The 19,289-nt window shown below is 44.0% G+C and overlaps 1 protein-coding gene across 11 annotated transcripts in view; it reads left to right on the plus strand.

Annotated features, from left to right (window-relative positions):
* Nucleotides 1-7,573, plus strand: part of GRHL3 (grainyhead like transcription factor 3) — a 51,332-nt gene extending 43,759 nt beyond the window's left edge. For 6 of the 11 annotated variants that reach the window (XM_090124033.1, XM_090124040.1, XM_090124039.1 and 3 more), the window contains 8 exons: nucleotides 202-360; nucleotides 1,097-1,175; nucleotides 1,545-1,678; nucleotides 2,526-2,560; nucleotides 3,237-3,325; nucleotides 3,459-3,544; nucleotides 4,525-4,589; nucleotides 6,156-7,572. In XM_090124033.1, the coding sequence (XP_089980159.1) occupies nucleotides 202-360; nucleotides 1,097-1,175; nucleotides 1,545-1,678; nucleotides 2,526-2,560; nucleotides 3,237-3,325; nucleotides 3,459-3,544; nucleotides 4,525-4,589; nucleotides 6,156-6,270 (762 nt within the window). In that variant the 3' untranslated portion in view covers nucleotides 6,271-7,572. Of the gene's footprint in view, nucleotides 1-201; nucleotides 361-1,096; nucleotides 1,176-1,544; nucleotides 1,679-2,525; nucleotides 2,561-3,236; nucleotides 3,326-3,458; nucleotides 3,545-4,524; nucleotides 4,590-6,155 lie in introns of all 11 variants that reach the window. The other 5 variants (XM_090124035.1, XM_090124034.1, XM_090124036.1 and 2 more) reach the window with 1 other exon arrangement.
* The last annotated feature ends 11,716 nt before the right edge of the window (nucleotides 7,574-19,289 follow it).

Consider the following 19,289-nt stretch of genomic DNA (forward strand, 5'->3'; position numbering starts at 1 on the left):
TGTGGGTGATGGGGAAGAATGTAGTTAGAAACAACCCACAGCTGTGCTCAGCTGTGGGGAACCACAACCTACATGTACAGCTAAGGACAGGAACGTTGAGGTTTGTCTCGTGAGCTCCTTTTATTCCATCAAACTTCTGATGGATGTTTGAGGATGTTTTCAGTGCCGACAAGCTGTAGCCATTTCTGTTCCTATCTGCAGGTGTTTATTGGGGTGAATTGCCTGAGCACTGACTTCTCCTCTCAGAAAGGAGTGAAAGGTGTCCCACTGAACCTCCAGATTGACACTTACGACTATGGCAATGGGACCAATCAGCTGGTGCACCGTGCTGTCTGCCAAATCAAGATATTCTGTGATAAGGTACAAAACTTCTCTTCCGCCAACTTGGCTGAGAGAAACATTAAACCCCAGGAGGTGAAAAAGAGGCATTGTGAGAGGCCAAACAGTGCAGCAGGCAGTGTGGAGGAGCACTGATGGCTCAGCACACTTGGTTGAGCAAGACAAGGCAGCCAGAATGTGTCTGCGCCACCAAGACCTTTGTAGAACAGAGCCTTAAGTAAGTTTTCTCCATTTCAGGCCTGCATGGGATTGTACCTTTTAATTAATTCTCCTATTCTGACAAGTTTTTAAATAGAAGAAGAGATGAGAATCTCCTCTCAGGTTCTTTCCCAGCCTCAGGCATCCTTCCATTGAAACATTTCTCACAGCTATTTTTGTCTGCATTTTTTGTTTCTAAAAACATTTAAAAATAAAATAATTACAAATATGAGAAAGTTCAGTTCTTTTTCTGGATGGCCTTTAGGAAGTCTCTGAGATGAGACAACCTCCTCACTTTTAATAAAGGCTGTCTTTAGGGCGGCAAGGCACTGGCACTGCTGCCCAGAACTGTGGGTGCCCCCATCCCTGGAGGTGCCCAAGGCCAGGTGGGATGGAGCCCTGGGCAACCTGGGTTGGTGGGGGCACCCAGCCCATGGCAGGTCCCCTCCAGCCTCAGCCATTCTGTGATTCACCTTCATGTTCTTGTTAGTAAACCCTCTACTGCCAACGTTACGTTAAAGCTATCAGTGTCCTGATTTTTGCCTCATGTTTCCCACAGGGAGCAGAGAGGAAAATGAGGGATGATGAACGGAAACAGTTCAGAAGGAAAGGAAAATGCCTGGACTCCAATAACAATGGTTAGTGTGATGTTTGTCACCTGATCCGTGGTAGCCTATCTGTTAACTTCCATGAGATCTGGCCCTGAGTATTGCCATGTCTGATGAAATCAGCCCCATTCAGAAACAACTTGTCAGTCAGGTCTCCTCCTCCCAAGACTGTCAAAGCCCATTATTGATACTAACCAATCCTTCTGAATTGCCATGGGATCGTGGAAGAGAGCAGTCCTGGAGGAGATGATAGAGAGCAGGCCCTGAAGACCTGGGTCTCTTGGGATCCATCCATTTTCTAATATTTCTGTTGAGTGATGTTGAACAGGCACTTTCCCACTTGCATGTAGTCACCCCTTAAGTGCCTGGACTGAAGTGAATTGCACTTTCCATCTGTAGGTCTGAAAGGCTGTGTGCTGTCTGGCTTCAGAGGGAATGAGATCACACTCCTGAGGTCAGAGACTGACCTTGAAACCCAGCCAGTCCTGTTCATCCCCAATCTCCATTTTTCAAACCAGCAGAGATGTGGCACGGTAAGTCCCTTTGCAGAACAGCCAACCTGTTGCTCTCATCACCCCCATCATTTCCAACCTGATCAGACTCCCCAGCATGACTTGTGTTATGTAAAAAAAGAAAACCAAACCACAGCTCCTCTGTGGAAATGTGGTGAACTTGAAGATGCAGCTGTCAGGAGTGGCCTAGATGCCATGCAGCAGTGATGGGCAGGATGACTTTTCTGTGTTCCTTGCAGATAGTCCTGTGGTTTATACATTTCATCTGGAGCCACAGAGGACGAGAGTGGTGGGAGAAATATTGGCAGAAAGTAAACTGTAGAAAAATACAGCCACATCTGACCCTGTGCAGGAGACATCTCTTACTGCTCCTCTGCCCTTCTATCTGCCCTTGAGCCTGAGACATCTTAGACACAGCCTCCTCCAGAGCTCATCACCATTTCCTTATGAAACAGATGTTGGTTTGTCAAAAGAAGGGAGAAAAGTCACCTGTGACAGCACTGTAGTGGCTGCTGTACTGATGCATCACAGCAAAAACAGGTACTGGCAGAATGTAGTGTGCAACCGAAGACCTTGCTGAAGAACAGTTGGTCCTTGACCCCAAGCAGGTTATGGGATTTGAGCTGCTTTTTGATGTAGTCAGATATGTGTTCAGGCTTCTTCTAGGCAGAGGAGGGGAGTCTAGAGACTTCTTTATCTCAGTTTTCATTTAATCCAAGATGCCCATGGAGTTTAACTGTGTTCTCAAGGAAAAATGGATGAACTGGGAGAAGGAATCACATTAAGTATGTGCCCTTGTGTTCCCCGCCAGTTTTGTTGTTTCCCGACACCACAAACTAAATGATCAATGTTTCCTTTTTGTTTCAAGGCTCTTACTCCTGCTGTTCCCAACTCTGCAAACAGGTAAGAATGCAGCAGTCTGTATTTTCCATCCATCAGCTGTTCTATTTCTCTGGGCATATTATGGCAAATTAATATCTGTAGTACTGTAGATGTAAAATAAAAGCACGGTATCTCCCTGAAGCCCTTGAGTGTCAAAATATGTGTTAAAGTTTGGCTTAGAAGGTACTAAGAGGACACTACTTTCCTCCCTGTCAGTGAGCCCCTCCGCCAGGTGTCTGGCCGCTGCTCTTACTGAGACCAAATTTGAAAAGAGGCAAAAAAAATAATTCATAGAATGATCACTTAAGTGTTCTCATCATCTTTTCACTGCTATAAAAGAAACTTGAATGAAGGAGAAATTGCACTTGTAATGAGCTTAGTGTGGGGAGAAGCAGGAATTTATCCCCTGGCTTGATCCAGTATCTGGTGATACCAACAGAGCAATGAGGACATGGAGACAGAAAACGCTTTTTTAATTACATGGTACCAAAACCAGTGCCCACATTCACTGATGTGCCGTGTGCATTAGGCAAGAAGTTGCAGATCCGGAGATACTCTGTGGCTGAAATTACAGAACCGATATTTAACTGCTGGGTGTTTATTGGGATAATCAGTTTTTCAGTCAAAAGTCAAACTGCTTTTTGTTTGCTGCTATATTGTTCTGTCCTCTTGAGAGCACCGTGTTCCTCTTTCTCAGGCTGCCCCTAAAGAGGAGTGGGGCCTCATTCACAGATGAATTTGACCCAGCACCTCCAAAGCAAAAGAAGGACGAAGATCCTCAGAGAGGTAAGCCTTGGAGTGGGAACTCTTCTTGAATGTGATGTTTCTATAGACTAAAGTAGCTCTGGATCTTGAAGCATGTGAGGCCATATCACTCTGTGAAAAGCCCTGACTCAGTGCTGTGCTTTATTCATTTCAGTGCTGTTGTACGTGCGGAGGGAATCAGAGGAAGTGTTTGATGCTCTCATGTTGAAGACACCGGATCTCCAGGGCCTCAGAATGGCTGTGAGTGTTTCTCAAAACACATATGTGGCATATGAACGAACCACAGAACGTAGGGTGTTGGCACTTGGCATATAGAAAAGTGGATATAAGGCTGTTTATATCTCGTCTGCTTTCTTTTGAGAATGGAAATGGAAACTGTGAGGACAGGTGAAGTCTACCCAGAAATGCTTGTTATGCGGTGTGCCACAGAAGGGAAGAACACACCATATGGCAAGATGGATGGGGCTCTGAGCACTGATGAAGTGGGGGCATTCCTGTTCATTGCAGGGAGTGAGACCAGATGGCCTCTAAGAATCCCCTCCAACTCAATGGTTCTATGATTCTGAACTCAATGGTTCTATGATTCTGTGTTCTGTTCAGAGCATCATCGAAGCGTCATCTTGTGACAGCAAATCCAATTGTAAAGCTCCTTTCTCATGCTGGCCACATATGTGCAATGTGAAGGCAGCCCTGGCCTTGTGCTGAAATTCTTTGTGCAGTGTTTGGGGAGCACACAGCCGTATTTCTGTGGTGACCATCAGCAACGTCCCTGATAACCTACCTCTCTCCGGGGCTTACTAAGAACAAAACAAACAATATCCTGGACTGGGGATAGCTTTACAACTGCACTTCAGGCTTTGTTGGTTTTTACAACCTTTTAAAAATAGTCTGAGAAATGTCAGCACAGACGAGTCAGAGGACTCAGAAGATTCTTTGCCATCTTTTCCCTCCCTCATTACCTCACCACAGACGGACAAAAGCTGCTACTGAAAACAGCTGGGAGAAAACTGCACGGCTCCCATCAGAGCATGCAGACCAGCTCTAGACAGAACCATGCTCAAATTGTCCTGTTCAAACCATTGCTTCAGCCTTTTTTTCTTCAGTAAAAAGGGAGGGGTAATCCTTTGCTGCTGAATACCTCTGGCTCAGTGTTATCTTTGATGTTTATCATAGGAATTTCATTTTACAAGTACCAAGAATTGCTGTGTTTTCTCTTGCAGATTTCAGAAAAATATGGGCTGCCTGAAGAAAGCATTTATAAAGTCTACAAAAAATGCAAAAGAGGGTAAGCTAATCTCTCATCTGCTTTTATGCTGCACTTCTACGACCCCATTCTCTTTGGTACCCTGCCATAGGCTGAAATAGCATTTTAGCAAGACAATAAAAAGGAAAGCCATGTGAGGTCTGCACTACTTGGAACATATAAGACTCGGATCCTTGGGGGCTTTAAAGATTTGGGATAGTGGTTGTTTGTATTATATTTGTATGGAGTGTAAAGGCTCCCAAGGAAAGGCAGATGGATGAAGGAGGAATGTTGGGGGAGTTTAATGGGTGATCCCTTATGTCTCAGTCTGAAAGTTGGAGGATTTAGAGTACTTATCTTACTGTCATCAGAGATGTATAAATCTTTGCCTCTTCAAACCGAATACCTGAGTGTCCCTGTCCCAGAGAAAGATCATACCTGTTAAGTAAAAGCCCCAATAGATAACTGGAGAGCTCTAAAAGAGGAGTGCCCATTCTCAGCTTTCCCATCCTATCCCCAGACCAAGGAGGTCAGCAGGAAACTCCACTTTGACTTTAGGAGGTGGATCAGACCCTCCTGCACACATGGGGCTCTCCTGCAGCCCAAGTGCAGCGCTGCAGGTCCCACTATGGACACTTGTCAGGTGTTACTGGGGGACCATTACAGCTTTTCAGGGCATGGACAGAGGTTTGCAGTAAATATGAAATTTCTCAAATGATTCCACTGTGATCTTTATTATTGACTGGTCAATATGGACAACATACGTGGCTGAGAGAGAGTGATGTTGGCTTGAATGAGCAGAGGATCAGCAGCTGAATCTTCTGTGGAAGGCAGCAGTCTTGATGTAGGGCCAGGTGCTACTTTAAGAGATGTTCTTCAGTCCAGAAAACAACTCCTGGGCTATCCCCCTCTCTGGCAGCAAGTTCTCCTTCCAGCTGTTGGAAAGAGAAGGGCTCATAAATTTCCAAGTTATTTCCATAAAGCTAAGTCCAGAGTCTTTCTTGCAGAGCAAGCGGTATACAATCAGGCTTTGCAAGCACCAGTGACTGCCTGTGAAATGAACTCATTTTGTTACTGGCCCTGATCCCAGTTTTGAGTGTGGGGAGAGACTGGTAGAAAAGAAAGGCCGATGACAGGTCCTGCATTATGCAGTCCTACATTCTCACTAGCACAGCCAGCAGAGTGGTGCTCCACATAAAAACACAGGGGAGCAGAAGCCAGGGGAAGCTGAGGATTGGACTAAAGCTCTGCTTCTTCATTCAGTTTCTGATTTCATGAGATGAGAAGGTCCTAAAGCTCCCTGGATGTGATCTTCCAGCACATTTGGTGTCACTATGACTTGATCCCCCACAGGACCTATTTGTTCCCAGAGCTAAAGTGAGGCTTGTAGGCAGCTGCAAGGTGGGGAGGGGAGAATCAGAAGTTTCTTCTCCATGCTGTTGGTAACATCTGCTTGGAGAGGGCTGCCCTGTGCCATGAGACTTTGTCTGTGGTGCATTTACAAGTGGGGACCCAGAGCATGTGGTGCTGTCAAATCCTCCAGGTTAAGCTGCACCCCAAGCCTTGCAACACACAGTGTCTGACCCGACTGCTCTCCCTGTCCTGTAGGATCCTGGTCAACATGGACAATAACATCATCCAGCACTACAGCAACCATATGGCCTTTCTCCTGGACATGGTGGAAGCGGAGGACAAGATCCAGGTCATTCTCAAGGAGCTATAAGAAGCCGCAGTCAGCACTTACTGGGACTTCTCTACCAACCAGCACGTGACCCAACAGAGCTCAGCCCAGTATCCCACCTCATCCCGCCTCTACTTGAAAACTGCCAGTGGGGTGGGGCCTTGCGCTGCTGGGCTGGAGACAGCTGGAAGATCTGTTACTGAAGTGAACGCAGAACTTCTCTCTATTGAATTTATTATTTTATTTTGTTCCCTTCTGGAGACAGGCCTGACCTTCTGTTCAAGCTGGGAAGGTGCAGCTGAGCTAACATGGCTGCTAGCTCTGGGCAGCAGTGAGGACAGTCTCTGCTCACCATCTGCCTCAGTCCAAGGCCGATCCAGCTGTGGGCTCTGGCTTTCTCCCAGCCCATCAGTCCCACAGAAGCCTCCAACCATTTCCAGCAGGGCTAAGCCTGGCTCTAAGCTTCTCTGTCTGCAGAGATTTTCATAGATATGTTTAAAACTCAGTTAAATGGACATTGCCTGCTTCCATGCCCTCCACCACCATCTCTCTGTAAATACCACCAAGGCCTCCGTGGCCTCCCGTTTATACATTTCTAATGTATCGTTCGTTTTATATTTTATATGTGTATAAATATGCATTGTTTTATATTTGACTCAGTGCAGTGACACAGAGCATTTCAAACACAGGCTGCTTCACATTTCTCTGTGAACTCCTTTTGTAACTGTGTTGTTGGTTTTGTTGCTTTGGATATTCCATAGTAATAAAGGTTCAGAGACAGAATACAAACTGTTTTAACTTGGCTCTGGAGGTCTGAGTCAGGAAGGGCTGGAGAGAAGCCAGGGCAGGGAGAGAACCTCAGAGGAACAGGAAGGACTCCATGTGGGTTTTGCACCACATGTTTTTTAACAGCACAAGAAGTCTGTCATTCTAAACAGCCTTGGCTCTCTTTGTGCACACAGGTCTGTGCCTGGATTCCTCTTGAACCCTCCCTTCCCTTCTGCAAGATGGGCTCTGCTCTCCCTCCTGGTTCTGTTTCAGCAGCTGCTCACGCACTGCTGTGCTACTGAGGGCAGGTGGAGGAAACGGGGTAGTCCTGGACACATCCTTCTGATGGAGGAAGGAAGGCTCAAAGGGGTTACGTTTCACAGGTTTGCTAAAATTTTAAGAAAAAAAAAAAAAAAAAAAGCCTGGTTATACTTCTGCTCATAGGATCAGCATCCCACCCTTGATCCTCTGGGCCAGGCAGTGTTATGGGTAGCAGCTCTATACCTTCCTCCACCGGTGTTGTGCTGCCCAAACTCCTCACACCTGCTGCCTCTTAACACCTCTGGGTCTCCTGTGCTAAAAATATATCTGCAGCTGCCTCAGGTTAAAAAAAAGGACAACAACAACAACAAGAAAAAAAAAAAACAGGAAGCAGAGGCCTCCATTTTCTCAATAATCCTTAAATGACTGAAAAGTGAAAACTTTTTTTTTCCCTTTTTAATCCTCTGATTTTTCCCATCTGCGTCAAAGTAAAAGGCATGTGAATCCTTCAATCACAGAAGAGAGAGGAGCTCTACACCCACTGGAACGGGGGTTTTGAGATGTTGAAGTGTGTCAGCCTGGAGAATTTTGGATTACTTAATTGCTGTTATCGTGATGAGGAGGGCCTTTGAAATGAGATTCAGGTAAGCCCAAAGACTTATCTGCCACTGAAGATCTCTCTCAGCACTCTGCACTCCTTCATCTTCATACTTCAGACTCCATCTTCAGCAGGACTTCTCTCATTCAGTATCAGTTCTGTAGGGCTGTGCCTACCTACAGTCCTGCTACTGTAAGGACTGCCAAATTTAAGCTTGAGATAAAAAGAAAACAGGCACACCAAGAATACCACACTACTTGGAACAGATGGCTGCAAAGTCAACAGGTCCCCTCAACGTCCCAGACCATGGAGTAGGGGCAGGAACAGGCTCTGCTCCTCTTGGGAAGACCTCTGTAGTAGGACTGCCTGTGCTGGGCGCCCCCATGGCTGGTTGCTGCGGGTGGGTTGGATCCAGCTGGGCTGCTGGACAAGGTAAGAGCAGAGGTCCACTGCTGCCTGTGGGAGGGGAGCACGCTAGACAAGAGGGTAGGTGGAAGGGGGAAAAACAGTGTTTTCCATGCCTTCAGAGGGAGCAGTATGGATTTAGAAAGGCTGCAGCTTTGTTGGTTTTAGTTGTTTGGAGATTTTTTTTCTGGTGTGTGTATGCAATGCCATGGGCTCTTGCTGACTGCTAATCTCTCAATTAGTTGCACTGAATGTCTTAGTTTCAGAGCTAACTCCCTGCTGGTATAAATAAAGTCACTGTCACCCATCTGATTCCCCACACAGTTGCACAAGTCTAACTCTGTGGACTCCAGTAGTATTACTTCTGATTAAAAACAGCAAAAACTGTGTTGTTGGTAACTGGGCTCCCAGCACAAAAATGTGGAGTCTTGCTGGATTGTACAAGGGTCCACTTCACACTGTTCCACAAGACTTTCTTAAGTTTTGCAGGGTAAGAACAGTCCAGACTGGAGCTGAGCTCATCTGCACTATTCAAATGACTTCCTCTGCTTGCGGAAAGGTGGCTAAGATGTACATGTACTTTTCCGGTGCAGGTTCTAGGTTAGCCTCAATTTGTCAGGTTTTTAATTATAGTAACCGTATTGCATGCAGGGAAATGCTGGTTACTTCATGCCAGTGTCAGAACAAGTACTGTCACTGCCCTCTGCCATCACAGGGAGGATGGGTATTTTGCTGATTGGTATCATTCATCCCTTCCAGCAAATGTGAGTTGCTGTAGAGGTTGCGTAAAGCAGCTCCCAGATATGTGTGAAAGCATTCTTGACTCTTTGCCTGGAGCCCACCAGTTCCTTTTGAAGATGAAGATACAAGTGACGAAGGCAATCCATCTCTAAGTGAACAAAGGTCGTGTGAAAGTATGAACCTACTTGTGTTTTGCAAAGGCCCTACACTGACTGGTAAATGAGAGAAGCTTCCTCTGGAGCAGCGTCTGCTCTGGATATTCAGCAGCTGGCTTGTGCTGATTTGAGTCAGAAATGCTCAAAAAGGCTTGTAAAACATAGTGGGGTATGTGGTGGAGGGTGTCTATACATGCAAGCAACTCGCACCACGGAAGTATGATATGCATTCTGTGCAGGTATTGTGCACCAAAGCCTGATGCTGTGTGACAACCCGAAGTGTCCATCCCTTGAACGAGCACACAGCAGAAGTGTAGGATTTGTCTGCACTGTTTTCATATATTTAGATGCTGATAAGAAAATACTCCCCTCCCAGGGCAATGTTTTTATGGGCATGATCAGCCTGCAGCACCTCTCTTTTAGTTTATAGGAGCACTAAGAGGAGCTTTTTGCAACTCCCATTAGTTGTAGCGATTATTCAATATCAAGGAAATTAGAGGCTTTTAAGTCAACTTCAGCTTATGATCATCTTCCAATGTGCAGCACCATGTACTGCAGATCAGCTGCTGTACTATCAGGCTGAGGACAGCACTGTTTATTGTGAGTAAGTATGCTGCAGAGTTTGAAAGCAGTCCTGTTTGAGGAACTTGACTCTGGTGCGCAGTGCTGCGCACCAGCTTGCAGCACTGGGACCCACTTCTGTTCACAGATGAAGGAATACTTCCCAGCTCTGGGTGAATAAGCACCTGCAGTGGCAGAGATGCGTTAAGAAAAGAGAAACATGGCAGTATGTGAGCTTCATTTTGCAAGAGCTCTGGTGTCCTCGATGCTGGGTGAAGGGCTCTGCTGCTCATTTGTACAAATTGCATCCAGTTTCTATGCCTTTATTCATGCTTATTCATTCCTTGTATCATTGATCAAACAGCTGAGGATCTCAGTGTGTGGTATGATTCTCCATTGCTGTGAAGGGAAAAACAGAATCCTGTGTTTTGTTAGGACACCCACACAGTATGTTCGGAGATGATCAATGACACAGATACCTTGAGGAGGTCAATACTTAATTTCTTCAACTAAAATCCCTGGGAAATGATCTGGGAGAAAGGGGGGGGGGGGAGGGGAGGAGAAGGGTCCAATTGCAATGCCACAGTGAGCTCACTTTATTTACGGTAAAATATAAAACCTTGTCAGCAATTCAACTTCTGCAGAGACCTGATGCTCAGCTGCTCCAAAGCAAAATAGCACTAAAGCCAAAGCAGCAATGCCAAATGACTCCAACAGGGAGTTCCTCTCATTCTCTCCCAATGATTGAAACAGGAGAGGCTGCAAGCTTTAATGCGAGCAGGTGGGTGTGAAATGTTTTTGTACTTTCCTATGTTATGGAGCAGCGATCTTCACTTCTCATAGTTAATTTGTCCTTTCCTCTAGCCCTCTCTCTTTATCAAACACTACTTGGCATTGCTTCCCTCCCACCCTGCAGCTTTCCAATCCTTTTACAAAACCTTTGCTAAAAGATACAACTGCTGAGAGATGTAGTGAAGATATACTTGTTGAGTAAGGAGAGTTGTGGGCTTTTTCATGTCTTTGTGGTCAGGAATTTATTGTTGATCTTAATCTAAGGCCAGGCAAAGTCACTGCATGGTGACAATAAATTTACTTGAGTGATTTGCTGATAGGCAGATTTATTTGTCTTCTCATAAGTATTATGAAGGGAACAGAGGGCTTTGGAGAAGGGAGTTTCCTTCCATGGCTTTAATCCCTTTGAAAGGGGTAGGATGTGATACGTGGGAATGGCAGTTCTGACTTGAAGGAAGTACTTGAGAGTTTTACAAGCCTCCTTCCAGCTCTAATTCCCAGCCCTAGGAGGAGCTGGGGAAATGGCCAATATTTACCCATTAGGCTCCCTGAGATGCAATACTGCTGTGAGCAGCCCTCACTGTTCTTGCTTGGTGGTTCCCAGATTTGACCCCTTATGTTCAGCGTGTTTTTTCAGGGGTAAGTTTAGGGCATTGGCTATGGAAAAGAAACACAGCCTAGTGTAAAAGCCCCAGACTGGGATATGAGAGCAGAAGGTTTTTTCCAGGTCATGTGTGCTCTGGCTTCTTGCTTTGTAAAATGGGGGGTGAGAAATTACCCCTACATCACAAAGGTGGTGCAGTACTTAATTACTGTTTGTAAATGTCTGAAAGATCATCTGATACTGCTACCTCCGATACACTGCTCCAGGGCATTATCAGCCCACAGTCTTCTTCAAGGCAATGTACTGTAGCCCTTCCATCTCTAAGCCAGTTCCTGCAAACGTGTGGAAATAACTGGCCAAATTGGACCAGGTGATACAATGGGACACTGTAGGATTGCTCTGTTCTGACATAGTTTCCCGTTCATGTGAAAGTGGCTTGTTTTCCAGAGTTGGACTAATATGAAATGAGTTCTCTTTGCTTCCTTGGTAGGCTTATGTGGCCAGTAGTTTGCAAGTTCTGTAGCATATTTATCTGCCCTTGTCAGTTGGAGATCTTTGACTTGAAGCAAGATTTATACCCTTGGGAGACAATTTGATAAGGAATTGTTGATGCTGTAGTGACCTACAAAATAAACAGGAAAGAGATGTAAATACCAAACATGGCTACAACACTGGTGCTGAGGAATGAGAGTACATTAGTCAGCAAATGTAGGGAAAAAAGAACCGGTAGAACAGGACTGTGTGGGGAAATCAATTCTGGGTTTTAAAAGTGCTGTCCTGGGCAGAACTTACTTCAAGAGACACTGATAAGGCAATACTACACTTTGTCTTGAGCATAGTCACAAATGGAAATATTAGTAATTTTAAAGAATCAAACAGGAGGAGAACTTGCATGTGATGTAACTTGTATAATAAGCTACTTGCCCTCATGCTTGGGGTCTCAAACCTCAACAGATGATGGGCCAGGAGTAGACCTGTTTTGTAGTCAGAGTACTGTGCAGCTTGGTACATTATATACTAATGTAGCTTCCCTGGAAGTCTCTGGCATTTACGTTGAGTTATGAGGTGTTCTTGTAATTCCTTAAGGCTACTCAAAACTGTTAGTATGGTTTCTGGAAAGCTGTCTCAATGCAGATTCAAAGGGGCCTATCCACAGCAGTTGGAAGGCAGGCTCACTAGAGTCCTGACAGAGTCGTCTCCATTGTGAATGGTTCTAATGATGCAGCTCTGTAGGTGGTATTAGGACTAAAATTTGGGAGTGCTTACCAACTGTAAGTAGGTCTCTTTCTGACAGCCCAGCATATAAAGGTTGTATTTGCAAAGACACTGAGGACATTAAACTCTTTCCAGCAAATGTGACTTTTGCTTTTAATTGCTGTCTCTGATTTCTCCAGCGTCAGTGCTAAGTGTCTAGTTTGGTTCAAGCGGTTGACTGAGGCTAGCATTTGAGGTGACAGTGCCAAGACACCTAAAGGCCATTTGCAAGACAGCCTCTGGAAGGAACTGCAGGAAAGGGGGTGTCTCCATGGTCTGGTGGCTTTTAACTAAGCATGACTCGAATAAACTGAAATAAGAGATTCTTCAAGTCTGCAGATAATGGTGGAGTGGTTGCGTCCTCCTGCAACTTGCACTGAACTCAGTGTGCAGCACAGCAGTTATGCCGCTAGTGATCCCCAAGTGATTTAGCTTGGGCAGAAGTGTCAAAAGTCCCTGGGGAGGAAGGTCACACTGCTCCCATGGAGCACTCAGCTACCTGAAACAGTCACTGCCCTGTTGCATGCTGCTGCTCTTCTTCAGAATGTGGAAGAGGAAAATGTTTCATTCACAGCTCCTAAAGAGCTCACACACTCAGTGATAACTGCTTGCTTTTTCGAGTCCAAAAACTATGGTGCCAAAGGTTATGAGAGTTACCAAAATCACAGATTAGATTGATGCTGAAATGAGCGAAAGGAAAGATTCTTTATGTTTTCAGGTTGAAGTCTAACCTCCTGAAACATGCTCCAGAAGGCAGGATTATTTTTCTTGTGGTTTTCTTTTTGTTGTTTTTGTTGTTGTTGACTGCTGAAACTGACTTTTATCTAATCTAATAGTTAAAACTTCTAATGGTCAAGGCTAATTCACTGATGTAATCAGAAGAACACAACAGTTCAAGCACAACAGTGAGGAGATAGAGAGAAGACACTTGGATAAAAGAGTCAAACACAAAAAGACTGATGTTTTTCCCTGGTTTTCTTATTTTTTCCATATTAAGCTGGTGAAATACTTAGAATAGTCATGATGTTTAACTGGACTTATTTTACTACAGGGTTTGGTCTAAGAGCCAGAGACAGCTTTAAAGACAACTTGAGACAGTTTTCTCATTGCTCACTCATTCCCCCCCCCCCCCCCCCCAGTATTTGTCAATTTTCATCTGTCACTGCCTCAAATACAGGCCCTCCTGTTCTTAGACAAAAGTTCCTTCTTGCTTTAGTGAGAGCAGTGACCACATAAAGACTGAAGGATCTGGCTTTCTTTTTCTTTTCAGATGTCTCTTTGTCTATAGTCATAAATTGTCAGACACTGCCATCTTTTAAATAGATAGTTTCCTGTTCTGCTTCTTGTAGGTTAGATATTATCTCCTACAGTAAATCATGAGTCAGTGATTAATTTAAGAAGGCCATTCCCAGAAGCAAATTCTTACAGTGTTAAAAATAATATGATGTGAATCCATTATACTATGATATAGAAAATAATTATGGCCTGCAAACTAGTTTAATCAACTTAGAACATGCTGGGGCAGATTCTCAGCCACAGTGAGTCATTACAAGAAAGTTCACAGTCTTGGTATAAGACTGTATGAGCAAACATGATTACCCCATGTCAGCTGAGTCTCAGTAACTCTGTATGTGTGCTCTTTGCACACCCAAATAGTGAGGTAGGCACGCTTGCTTAAAGCACTTTAGCTGGTGTTTAAACTGTATCAAATTACTTTATAAAAGCATAAATTGCTTCAAGAACATGCATGAAGCCAGTTAAGATGTCTTAGCTGTGAGTGGCAACTTACTAAGCTTATTAAATTGTGTCGTCTTCATTCTGCTTTAAACAGCTATGGAAAGTCATCAAATGCAATGAAGAGTATGTCCTGCCCTTCCGAACAGTGGGTGGATCTTGCATTAAAATGCAGTTTAAAAGGAAAAGCTTGCTAGGAAATGGCTGTAATGCAGACATCCTGAAAAAGAAAAAACTCTCTAAAGAGGAACAAAACAAACCAAATGTAACCATGGCTATTGCTAGAAAACATCGAAAGGACAAAAAAGTCCATTAACTGTGTGTGTATTATTATAAACTATCTGATAATTGTTACTAGCACTTTGTTTTGTTAACATGTTCCATATCTCAAAACACTCTCTAAATTCCTGTGGACTAAAGCTTGCAACACCCCAGCAAAGCCTGGTCACTTGACATGGGTGGGGACTAATAAGTACGCAGCAGGAGGTTGAGGATCTGAACCTGAGGGGTTCAATTTATATAATATAAACTGACATAGATCCACAGCAAACAGAAGGACACAGCCAGTTACATCAGTTGTACATAGATCTCATTACCAACCCTGAGGTTGAACCTTAAAGCCTGCTAAAGGTGTAAAATTCACCTGCTTTGAGCTTCTTTACAGTTAACCAACCAACACAGTCTTGATTTCGAGGATGGAAACTCATGGGATGCTGTGGGATCATCAGTATCAAAGCCAGTGAGGCGGCAAGAAGGACAGAGATTGTCACTGTCCCAGGGTCAGGGATGTATTTTTACTTTCTTGGTGTTGAAGAGTTACTGCCTAAAGTATGCTCAAGTTTCACACCTGGGGGTATACCTGCAGCATGGTCAGAGGTGAGATTGCAGACCGTGCAGAAATACCTGAGCTACGTTCACGTTTGTGCACTTAGATACTGACTGCAGTGGCACAGGATAAGTACATCATGCAAAGCTCTGGGCTGTTAAGCTACCTTGAGAGCTGTACCCAAACTAGCTTGGTTACACTAGCTCCGATGATTTCTGGAACTTCACAGCATCATGTGGAACATCAAACAAACTATCATTACACACTAGGTATGCCCTGCCCCATCCGTTGTCCTCCACTGCTGTCTATATGCTTCCATATGTATTTAATCAACTTTTAAACTCTTATAATTGGTCTTATGGGCCCTTATGGCTGAGTTTCATAAATTAACTATTGGTTTTTACTTTGATTATCTCTTGCTCCCAACAGCTTTCCTAGTAAACAACCATCCCAGTCTACAAATGTAGAATGAATATTGTTTTTATACTTAATTCCTTCTTTTAGATTTTTGTTTTTTAATTTTATGCTGATATCTTCTGTTTTATATGATATGGAAGAGCTATTTGTTTTCTTTCTCCTTAATAATCTCACAAATTTCAAACCATTTTATTTACCTTCTCTTTTAACTAAACATCTTTAGTGTTTTCAGTTTTTAGTAGGAAGTTAATGATTGTATATCTTATCTGTATATTGAGTCTATTTTTGTCATAGCCTTTTTTTTTTTTAAGCCAGAACTGAACATAACATTCCAGCTGAAGGTGTAGCAACAGGATAAAGGATAGTAGTATTTTATTTTGTGTACCATTTTTCAAGCCATCATTTGCACCTCTTAATTTTATGCTCTAATTGTGCATTAAGGTAGATGTCTTAATTGTTTCAAAATTATAACATTTTAATGCAAATCTCCTGTTGCATGGAAAACTGAGTATTTCTGAGTCTGAGGAAGATCAAATTTCCCTGCTGTGTACTCAGTAAAGACTGGGAGCTGCAGCAAACCTAAAATCTCACTCGTAATATCTGAGATGGACCTAGTTAATTCACCATGTGGGCAGAACGCATTATTTGCAGTCACCACACCTTTCCTGACTCTGTTTTTTCTGGACTTTTTAAAAGATATTTTTTTAATCAACACCAGAACTAGAAGCAGAACGATCACTTTACTGCTGTGATCTTCAGCTTGCATCTCTGTGTGGCCCTGTCATGTGGAAATTCTGCTGCATGCTTGAGGATCCCCACCACGTGCTCCATGATTGTGCTGAGGGAAGCAAGTTTGAAGAATTTGTTTGAACTGGCTAATAAAAGTGCAGATGATGATAAAAGAACAAACAAAAAAACCCTCCTGCATCTACAAGCTCAATTCCCTGCTGTTGCCCAGGCTTGGCTGCTCTTGCCGGCCAGCCTGCTGAGGTTTGGACAGAGTCCCATGCTAGTCCTACCCTGTAAAGGTGAGTTACTACCCTGGCAGCATGTTGTTGATTAGCACCTTCTAGGTCAGCACATGTCAAGAAAACAACTAAAGAGCCCTTCTCCATTTCACTGCATGTAGCTCTAGGTTTGGCATGCATGTGATCACATCAGTGCAGTTGAGATTAGAGATCTACAGAGTCTTGGAAATTTACCTCTTGCTGCAATGACAGCATATCTGTGTCCATAGAATATTATGAATTATATTCTGGTAAATATAAGGGGACACACAGATGTGTGGAAAGTCCACAAGGAATATCTTCCAAACCTCAGTGCCCTGGCACCCACAGAGCTGTGTGAATAGAATGGTAAACTGGCACAGTTACAAAAGTGGGTCAACTAACCTATTAGGTATTCCAGGTGAGGTAGTAAGAAGCAAATAAGCTCTCTACATTGCCTACACTACAAATAGGTAAATGTCATGTACTGGCATTTATTCCCAACTACCCTGCTAAAGGAATGTGCTCCAAAATGGCTTGTGTTGTAGTGCTGTAGTAGTCAAGTGCTTTTGGTGGAGGAAAATAAGTCAATAACCCCAAAAAGGTCCAGTATTAATGGAGCTAATGTTTCCCTCCCCTACCTAATGCAGTAACTACTATTCTCTAGGGTAAAGTTTAAGAAAGAATCAGCCAAGCCCTTGTATAGTTGTGGTTTGGCTTCCTGCCCCCTCTGCTCATCAAGCAGGAAGTTCTCAAAGGAGAGTGCTTTGTGAAGCTACCTTAAGACTCTGCCTCTTTTTTTTCAGTCAGAACTTAGCATCAGGTCATCTGGAACTCCTGGAAGCTGACCAGTCAGACTGATGGCGCCTACGGAAGATATTTAAACAAATTCTCTACCTTGATCATTCTCCCTCGTCTTTTGTCCTGTACATCCTTGATTGTTCTTATTCAGTCCTGAGATAATATGCTCCTGATATCACTGAGATGGGAGAGACAAGCAGGGAGTAAGAGATCAAAGAGAGGAGAAGGAAGAGAAGGTGCCAAAGGCAAAAGAAGAGGGAAGAAGCAAAATATTTCTGAGATTTATCTACTTTACATACTTGGGATGCAACGTTTCAGAAATTCTGAATATACTTCATTTTTAGAGTTCTGGTGTTATCACAGCCACTAGACAATAGGAGACTGTCAAGAGAAGCCATGGGCACCCTCTTTCCACTAGCTTTCAAGATACATCCAGGAAGCCCAAGGAGGTCCTTGGCACCTATAAGTGCGGGTAGACTTGAAAAGAAACTGCACAGAGCAGTTATAAACAGGTATAGTTACAAAATATCTTTCTGCTTCCCTCTGCTGGCCAGATAAAACACATACCAATGTAAGTCCGACCAGTCAGGGAAGGATCAGGGTGAAGAATATTGAAAGATAGGAAGAGTCATATTTTTCTATTACTACACAACCTTTAACTCTGCTGATTTATTTGAATTTGCTCTTGAATTTCAGAATATGTGCAGGATATTTTCGTGTCCAGGGAAGCTCAAGAAGGCTGGAAAAGGGACCATGGATAAAGCTAGGCTGGTGAAAGATAGGGAGATGGTATGGACAATGATAATTTCAAGGTTTAAACTACTAACATTGCTTTACCATTTACCTCATACTGTTAGCAGTTGTGATTTCAAAGCTAATTTAACAACCACAATCTAAACTTAGTTTCTATTCTTGATTACAAAACAGGACCATTATGAGTTGCAAAAAAAAATCATGAAAACGACATGAAACGCTGTTCTTATTTGCCTCGTATACTGAAGTAACTTTGATTGAGAATTAAATCCTTTTTTTTTTTTCCTGAGTTTGAGATTATGTTCCCATGTTGCTTATAAGGACTGGAGGAAATTTGGAAACCTAAAATGAACAGCCAGTAGTAACAAAACTGAAAATGGAGATACAGAAAACATGTAATTGCAATGCCAGCTTTCATTTCAAATAGGATGCATAAGTAAAAGGCACATCTAACACTGATGCTGTATGCAAGTAAAAAAATCAGCATTTTTGCATTTAATTTTCCTATTTTATTTAAAAGCAAAGGGGGGGGGGGGGAAGCTCTTTGAAGCACTAATGTTGATAATGGTGATTCAGTGCTGTTTTTGCAGATTGCTGTGCACCTTAACAATGCACTTCACAGCACTGATTTTCTCTAAACTGCACATCTGAAGGCCTGGGATCAAAGGCCCTGTCTCAGCAGAGGTGTGGTGACTGTCCTGAGGTAGGGAGGTGGCAGCCAGCCCCGGTTCTGGTCTCCTACAGGCATCACAAAAACATGGACACCTCGACTGATCAGGATGAGGTATAGAGCTGCACTGGCAATAATGCTGCAATACGGAATTCAAATTCACTGTAGCTCGGTGAGAAGGGAGGGATGCTGCTGGGCAGAGGTAGTGAGTACCCTGTGACAGTCATTGCTGGAGAGAGGGCTGTGTAAGGGACGAAGAATTGCTTAGTGCCGCCAGATAGCCTGCAGCGAGCTTCCCACTGCCTCACACAAAACACAGCCACGACACGCAGCCACCGGGAAGCCGGGAGTGGTAGCGCTCCCCATCCCCCTGTGCTGGTCTGAATGTTTCCAAGGACTTCAGTTTTGCCCCTCATGCACACACCCAACTGACAGTGATATAAATTTCTCCGGGCGTCACTTCGTAATGACTGCCTTCATTAATAAATATTTGCTGTGCTTTGAAAGAAAATCACTCGCGTCGTTGGGATTTCCCTTCTCCAGCTGTGAACGATTCACTGCGCGGTATCGGGCGGGACCTTACGATCTGAAGCACCACGGCCGCGAGATTCGCGCACCCAACACAACGAACTTTAACGGGACCACCATTTCGCTTGCTGAAGCAAACGAACCCGAACCGCCAAGGCCACACCATCATAGGCGCCTCCCGGCACGGGGCACGGTGTACACCTGGTC

Source organism: Phasianus colchicus, chromosome 24 (assembly GCF_987193195.1).
Source record: "Phasianus colchicus chromosome 24, bPhaCol1.hap1.1, whole genome shotgun sequence".
Classification (NCBI taxonomy): domain Eukaryota; kingdom Metazoa; phylum Chordata; class Aves; order Galliformes; family Phasianidae; genus Phasianus; species Phasianus colchicus.